This window comes from Sardina pilchardus, chromosome 22 (genome assembly GCF_963854185.1).
Source record: "Sardina pilchardus chromosome 22, fSarPil1.1, whole genome shotgun sequence".
NCBI classification, from domain to species: Eukaryota; Metazoa; Chordata; class Actinopteri; order Clupeiformes; family Clupeidae; genus Sardina; species Sardina pilchardus.
In genome coordinates, this window is record NC_085015.1 from 23,488,552 (window position 1) to 23,496,759 (window position 8,208).

General features: G+C 46.1%; 1 protein-coding gene across 1 annotated transcript; it reads right to left on the reverse strand.

Moving 5' to 3' along the window:
- Nucleotides 1-1,766: 1,766 nt before the first annotated feature.
- On the reverse strand, nucleotides 1,767-7,952 carry sost (sclerostin). The gene is made up of 2 exons (XM_062526877.1): nucleotides 7,615-7,952; nucleotides 1,767-4,109 (listed from the first exon to the last, which is right to left on the reverse strand). Exons 1-2 carry the CDS (start codon nucleotides 7,850-7,852, stop codon nucleotides 3,688-3,690), a joined length of 660 nt encoding a protein of 219 aa, XP_062382861.1. The 5' UTR covers nucleotides 7,853-7,952; the 3' UTR covers nucleotides 1,767-3,687.
- Nucleotides 7,953-8,208: the final 256 nt, after the last annotated feature.

Below are 8,208 nucleotides of genomic sequence, written 5' to 3' on the forward strand. Positions count from 1 at the left end.
GCCACTCCAGGTTCCCACAGAGGTTACCGTGATAACCGGGAGATACGAGCCACGAGGCTTTTTTTTATGCCCATGAAACTGTCTGTCTGCTCTTCACCTGCACCCTCCGCTCCCTTTCATGTTCCCAGGGGCTTGCGTGCCACGCGGGCCTTTTGGGGAGGTATAGTGTGCGTCGTAAAGGGAATCACCACCAGTCTACATTAAGCAGCATCTGAGGGACCCAGGGTCCTGTCTTGTCTGACCTCCCCGGCACCCCTACGCTCCTCGCGGCGGTGGTGCGGGACCGTGCCAGGCCACTGGTGCATAATGACTCTGTCCGGGTGCCGTAACTAAGGGCAGATGCTTTGTCAGCATCGATTTATTTAGGTACTACTCATGCGTCGCGCCCGCGCACTTGTTCTTGAGTTACTGGGAACGTTTGTGCCTGCCAGCAGCGTTTGAGCGAAAGCATGGCATGTCAAGTGGCTTCGGCTGTGGCTTGATTATGATATTGGGAATGGCTGTAATGGATGATCCCGTTCGAGATTAAATGTCAACCTTTAGCTATTGGCGGGACTTTAAAAAAAAAAAAAAAAAAAAACGTGAAAGAATTTAGCCCAGAAGATAGTTTCCGTAGTGTTTCTTCTTTTTGTTTTTTTGACCAATTTATTTTGACTCTTTACCCAAAGACCTGCCATGAGTTATATACAAGTATGGGGAATGTTTAACTGTATAAATTACAACATAAACACCTCATTGAGTTTTGTGTACTCTGGCGTCTGGAGTGAGTTAGCTGTGTTGTGGGAGTTCCACCATGAGTGAATACGTGTAGCACTCAAGTGTGTAACAGACACGACAAACACAGGGGGCATCAAGATTAAGTAGAATAAGACAAGTTTGTGTGCCTGAATCTCTTTCACAAAGTGAGACTTAGGTCTCGAGGAAATGCGGAGGGCTTAAAAGGCTTACATCAACAAACGGTTGAATGCCAGTGTATGGCTCGAATTCACCTCGCCAGGCGAGGCACTGTTGCTGTTGTGACTGAGTCGTTTCTGTCGGACGTGAATTCCTTTTGTGCGAAAAGGCCTCTTTTCTCGCCTTTTGTGAGGCCTGGCTAGACATCCCAAAGAACAGCAAAACCCCAACTTCCTAATTGCCGAGCATTGTTTATGCCAACCCTATTGAGAGACATGGCTAGCGTGCCGGAAGAAGACAGGCGGGAGAAAGACACTGTCAAAGCAATGGCAGCGAAAAGAATGATAACAGACTCGTCTTTTTTTTTCTTTCAAATATACTTTGCTTTAGTTTATTCATGTACTCTTTTTATGTTAGGAATTTCACTATTTCTTTTATATTGTACAATAATGGCTATTATTTACTACAAAAAAAAAAGTTGCATAAATAATTTAAATGTAGAAATGAAAAATAAATACGCAGTTCATTCTTTGTAACAGTCCTTCTTGGGTCACTGTGGAGGTGGATCCTTCCTTTGGAGCTTTCAAGGACCCTCTCCAGCAGAACACATAGGTACATTATGTACAATCAGGCTATACACGGCAACTCTGTTCAGATAAAGATCCCTTCCAGTTGCTATTTCAAACACACAATCGAGAGAGAAGCAAACATTGTCAGCACTGTTTAGAGAGCAGCGATATGGAAGCAATCGAGTGAAAACATTAGGGCTCAAACAATGTGAGGAAACGTCCAAAAGTATTCTTCATAAAATATACTCAGGGCAGGTCAATGATGAGACTGTGTATGCGTGTGTTTGTGTGTGATTTAATGTGTGTGTATGTGTGTCAGTGTGTTGTGTGTGTGTGTGTGTGTGTGTGTGTGTGAGTGTGTTGTTATGTGTGATGTTAAGGACAACACTGTCTGAGTTTGTCTGGCACTGTCTGGCATTTGTGTGCCTTCCCTTGTGTCTGCATCCTGTGTCACCCTGTTGTATCAACACGCTGTTCATATTTAGCTTTGGCTTTGGGCTACATTTCTATGTGGTCTACTTTGGGGATGAGAGAGAGTGGGAGAGAGAGAGAGAGAGAGAGAGAGAGTGAGAGTGAAGGGGAAAAGAGACTGATTTCTGTCCTCACGCTGAGAGTTCACACAGGGTTGAATGTGGGCTATCAGAATCCGATAGCTATTGTGATGGGGCCGGCCGGTTCAAATGAGTTCCAGCGAGTCGGGGGCAGGGGGCGTAGCTTCACCACCACCACCACCGCCGCTATGCCCTCGAGGTAACCGCTAGCGCAATTGCTGCAGACTCCTCCACACGCGCACATGTGGACCCTAATTTTGCCCCCTATTCTCGCAAACAGGAACTGGCCACGTCTAGAGGAAATAGCTTTTTATGACTCAAATGCTAAACACAGGAATGGGACCATTTAGTAATTAGGACAAGTCACTAGAATGGGCAGTGCGGCTCCAGAGAGGCCCTGCAGCTCCTCTATGGCGGAGTGCTGACACAACTGTTACCACTCTGTCTCACTGGTAATCGGTTTTGGTTCCTCCTGACAGGTCCGGCGAGGCTGTTACGGAGGCGGTGGGAATTGCGCAGGTCCTTCCCCTTCCAGCGTTGTGGATTAGCGTTAGCGGATAGCTCTCCGCGGGGCCGAGTCTGTAGGGACGCGTGGCTCGGGCCAGCGGTGACCAGGGTTAAGAATGCTATGCCTCACGGATCTGTCAGCAGAAGCAGCCCATTAGGGTCCAACACCCTCAGGCAGCCAAAGACGACCGCTGGGACCGTTCCCTGGTGGGGATGACTTCAGTTCAGCTACGTAAACACACGCTTCACCTGTGGCAGTAGTGGAGCTGCAGTCTGGATAGTGGAGCAGTCTGTTTGGTGGAGCAGGCCCTGCTGGTTTGCTTTGGCTGGGCCCGTTTGTGTGCCTTTGTTGAGACACTAGCTTTGGCAGCGATCGGGATGAGTTGAAAAGAGTTTGTCTGTCACGGCTCATTTGTTGTTTTCCGATGTCTACACTTTGCAGGCTTTTCAAAAATGACTGTGGGTTTGGGTTCGACAAAATATGCACAGCAAAAGACCTAAACACAAGTTTGCCCATTTTCCCTCGTTGCAGTTCAAAAACAGTGGGATAGCTCACTTGAACAGTTATATTCCAAACATGAAAGTCCCTAATTTGTAGATTGCTCCTTTTGTGAGCTTTCCAATAATGTTCCAAAGTATTTTTCTTTGGTCACCCTTATTTTTCAAAGACAATAGGTGTAGCAGGCAGGGCAAGGGGAGTGTCTGGAAAGTGACAAGTACAGTAAAAAAACAAACAAAAAAATAACAGATGAGAACGGGGCTTTGTATACCAGTCCAAAGAAAATCATTTTAAAAAGGCAGCTTACAAAATCTTCTTATCTCTGCTTTCCTTGGAAACAAGGAGTGGCGTTTGAATCGTTACATTTCTGGTCAGTGTGTGTGTGTGTGTGTGTGTGTGTGTGTGTGTGTGTGTGGTGTTTGTCGGTGAGTGGGTGAGTGAAAATGTACAATGTCTGTCCAAGTCAGTTTTGCTTGTTTGTGGATATCTGTGCTCATGTGCAAGTGTTTGAGCATGCATGTGTGTGGGTGTGAATATGTTCCGTCTCTTTCTCTTTCATGTCTAGTCAAACGTATGTCTCTCTTGTAGCAGTTCGCATAACACCTAAGCTTCCTCCTCCTCCTCCTCCTCCTTGTCCTCCTCCTCGTCCTCCTCATCCTCCTCCTCCTCAGTACGAGTTGCTGCTCAGCGCCGGTGTGGGCACTTTGCTCCTGCTTCGTCCCTGATTCTGCCGCGTGTGCTGCTTCTTGTTGTTGCGTCTGGTTTTGGGCACGGCGGAGGCCGGCTCCTTGGCGTCCGTCTGGTTGTGGTTGCGGGTGTAGCGCTTGCACTTGCAGGAGGTGACGGCGCGGATCTTGTAGGTCCGCGTCTGGCCGTTGGGGCAGCGGAGCTGGACGCGCTGGGTGCGGGCGTGGGCGGGCACGCAGCGGTAGTCGGACGCGCTGCTCCGCCACCACTTGCCCCCGATGGAGTTGGGCGGCCGGCACTGGCCCGAGCACACCAGCTCGCGCACGGCCTTGGCGCTGCGGCAGAGCCCGTCGGTGATGAAGCGGGTCGAGCGCAGTTCATTGCAGGTCATCTCCGACGCCGCTGCACAGGGGGAGAGAGGAGGAGGAAAGGGAGGACAGAGAGAGCAGGGACGGAGCGAGAGAGAAAGAGATAGATGGAGAAAGAGAGAGTGAGAGAACGGGGGAAATGGGGAACAGAGAGGAGATAGAGAGATACAGATGGGGGGAAAGAAAAGACACATGGGAAGACAAAAAAAAGACACAAGAACACATTAGAGAGCGATGTTACAAAATGCGAATGTCACCATAAGAATGTTGTTGTTTTTTCCAAGTGCTTTGTAAACGTGGATTCCGTCTGGTTTTAAGAGGGAGAAACAGAGAGAAAGAAAGGGGAAAGATTTCAGGCAGAGAAGGAGGATTAGGACTGGCAAGGGACTTGATGACAACTCTCAGAGCCGGATGATGTATCATGATTATGTCATTACCAAGACATACAATCTGCGTCTTCAAGAGCCGCTCCATATTGTATTGTGAACATTTGTTTTCCATATTTTTAAAGGCCGACTTGAAAGAGCGCTGTGATTATCAAAGACAAAAGTTCTCAGCGAATTTCCGTTTAACAAATGTTAATGTTGAATTCTAATCATCCACCACAAGAAAATGTGTATCAGATTAGATTTTAATCATGTGGCTCTCTGCCCAGCCATAGCAACTCCATATTTGACTTGGGGAAGTTTGTCTGTGTGTAGTACAGCGTAATTAATCCTAAGTGATCCTAAGTGATTAACGGTAAGAGTAGGTTTTAATTCAACAAAATGTGCGATTTAAAAGATTTAAGAGTTGATTGGATGTAGATAGGACATAATCCAGAGGTCTTTTGGAAATGCTTCAAGCGATGGTTTACGTCTTTGTCTGAGAGGTACTGGAGGAATACAACTTAATATCCCATCATCCAGCTCCAGAACCTCACCGCACGCTCGTTTGATTAATCCGGTCTGGATTGTTCAGCTCCTTCTAAATCTCTTCTTTCAAACAAAAGATATGATTCCAATATTTATCATTTGCCAAAGGGAGTACACGTCGTAAATGAAGACGTATCTCCCCCCCCAAATGTTTCTTTAATTCGCCCAGCGCTAGATATAATTTATTCTGCTGACGGTGTCTAACCTCGCTCCTTTCACATGGCCAGAGGAAGTGTGAGATGAAGAAACGATACTCTTCTCCCAGGATCCATTTTCTTTCTGCGGCTTTCTTTTGCACGCCCGAACAAAGGATTTATGTGTATGATGACTTACTTTTTTCCCTGCCCCTCCCCCCCCCTACCGCCATCGCTCGCAGAGAATTTGATATTGTGTTTTATGAAGGCTCAGCAGAAGGGTGAGAGCTGGGAGGATCTGGAGGAGAGCCAGAGAGAGGTCAACATATCTGCCATGACCCCCCTCCAAGCTCCGCCGAGCTCAAACGTCACCGCTGAGCCATGGACCTAAGTGTGTGTGTGTGCGTGTGTGTGCGTGTGTGTGCGTGTGTGTGTGTGTGTGTGTGTGTGTGTGCGTGCGTGCGTGCGTGTGTGTAAGTGTGTGTGTGTTTGAGTATAAGTGTGTGTGTGTGTAAGTGTAAGTGTGTGTAAGTATGTGATGTTGTTGCATGGTTGGTTTTACGCAACATTGTGTGTAAGTGTGTGTGTGTGTGTGTGTGTGTGTGTGTGTGTGTGTGTGTGTGTGTTTGAGTGTGTAAGTGTGTGTGTGTGTGTGTGTGTGTGTGTGTGTCTGTGTGTGTGTGTGTGTGTGTGTTTGTAAGTGTGTGTTGTTGTTGCATGGTTGGTTTTACACAACATTTACATGATGTCCACAAACACAGAGAAGCGAAAGCAATCCCATATGAGTTTGCTGTAATTTCATTTACGTGAAGGGCACAGCTCAAGTGGTTGGAATGTTGCTGATATTTCAAACAAATTCGGTTTCAGCTGAAAGCTTGGTTCGGTTGTTTGCTTGTACATGCTAAGCTGTTTGGAAGGGTTGTTATCACTGTCATCATCATTTGGAGAACAAGTACTCAAAAAAACATTTGGTGGACTTCGTCTAGGTGGCGACTCTAAGATGCCTGGCCTGATTAAACTGAATGTGTGTTTAGTGTGTGTGTGTGTGTGTGTGTGTGTGTGTGTGTGTGTGTGTGTGTGTGTGTGTGTGTGTGTGTGTGTGTGTGTGAGTAGGTGTGTGTGTTTTGTGTGTGCGTGCGTGCGTGTGTGTGTGTGGCCGTGCAAATCTGTCTGTGTACTTGTTCGTGCTCTAGCATGTGGATGTGTATGCGAGAGGTGCTGTGAAAAATAACAAGCCAAATTATTTGCCAGCAAACAAAAATAAGCAGGCTCGGATTCAGCACAACCTTTACTGGCCACAGGTGGGAGTCATTCTCCAAAGCCGCACGGTATTTAAACAGCAATTCTGAAATACCCTGAAGAAATTCCCCCTCAGAAAAAGATTTCAGCCCATTCCCAAACAGACTGTTGCAATTAAATGGTTGTGGAAGAGGCAGACCTTGACTAATTGTATAAAAGAGGGGAAATGCCACAAAAGAAGAGCTAAAAAACATGATATCCGTTAAGTGCATCACTTGAGCCTGCGTGAAGATGAGAACCACAGGCACACAAGCCCTCTCCCAAATTCAAATCAGACATTACTCTACAGGCACTGTTCCCACCTCAGTTTGCTTAACTTTCGCTGTCTTACTTGTGCAAGGGCACAACGAGAGGATGGAAAGGTTTACAGTTTGCATGTCTGTTGAGTCCAGTGCACTTGAAAACAACTACTTGTGGCTTTCAACATGGTCATCATAATATCAACATCCAGTGCTGAGAAGTCCTGGCAAGACTTAACCGTGCTGGCATCGTGCGAGAGAGTGGCTCATTTAGAAAATAGCTTATTACTGGCAAGGCGAATGCTCAGGATGAGGTAGAAAGCGGATGAGTTCTCTGCCTTCAGCCATCAGATTTCCAGTGATCTTAAAAAGAGAGGAAAAGGTTCTCCTAAGCACAGATGGGTATCTGGCCACCCACATGCAGGTTTGCTTTTCTTTCTCTTTCCTTTTTTTCTCTCTGTTTGCTAAGATTTATACAAATTGTCAAATTGTACAAAATAGATTTCTAGTAGGCTACATTTGATAATGATCAAGTTTTCTCTAAAATATATTTACACGACCTCAAAATGGAGTCTATTTTTTTGTGGTTAGGTGATAACGCTCATCCGACACGCTCTGTACTGACTTCTTTAATCTATAATCTTTTGGGTAAAACAAACATCTTCATGTTATGAACGTTGAAGAGCTCAGTTAAAGGTCATGATCTAAAAGAATTCAAGTTGCAGATAACATTGGCGGACATTCTGAAATTACAACAATTTAAGAAATAGCCAAAGAACTCCGAACAAATAATTTCGTGGAACCTTAAGAATGAGAATGTTAAAGACAGGAAAGCTTCAGAGAGTGATGAAAACAATTAATATTCTGTTTGGTCAAAAATATTCCAGATGACTCAAACGACGAAATCATTCACTTTAGGATATTTGGCAAAGGTAGGTTAAATTAGTTCTTACCAAAAGTAGGTTGGTTAGCAGACGATATCCGCGCGGAGTTTTTTGGACGATTCATAGTATTATTGTTGACTGTCTGTGTTTGACGCTCCACCACCGGCGGCGTTTCGTCAGTGTATTCAGGTATTCTTTCTGTAGCATCGTTTTTTAAAGCCCCCCATTCCCGTGCAGCGGTACAACATCCCTGCAGCAGCAGCAGCAGCAGCGCACCGGAGTAGCCCATAGCCAGAGACACCTGCATGCTTTATCGGTCGACGCCCGAACGGAGAGACTCTATCGGATGTTTAGTAGAACAACTTCAACAATTCCGCCCATGAGTGAGGCGTTCACGCCGTTTAAGTACTTCAGGTTTCGAAAAAAACCCTGACAATTAACTTACACAGAGTGGGAGGGATCCGCTCTGACCAATTCATTCAGAAACTGACAGGGAGAGGGGTTTGGGGTAAGGTGGAGGCGGGTGGAGGGCGCTCCCATAGAGAGGTGTGAGCAATTTTAGAGAGCCCTCTCTGACAGCAGTCCCGTGGCTCTATTTATTTGATTTTTTTAAAATCAGTTTTAGACCTACATTGCATTTATTAATGCTTGATGACTTTGTTA

Coding starts and splice junctions, on each gene's coding strand:
- sost (XM_062526877.1), bottom strand. CDS start 7,852: ATGCAGGTGTCTCTGGCTATGGGCTACTCCGGTGCGCTGCTGCTGCTG. Junction 4,110..7,614: donor TGCTAACCAACCTACTTTTG/GTAAGAACTAAT, acceptor CCCCCTGTGCAG/CGGCGTCGGAGATGACCTGC.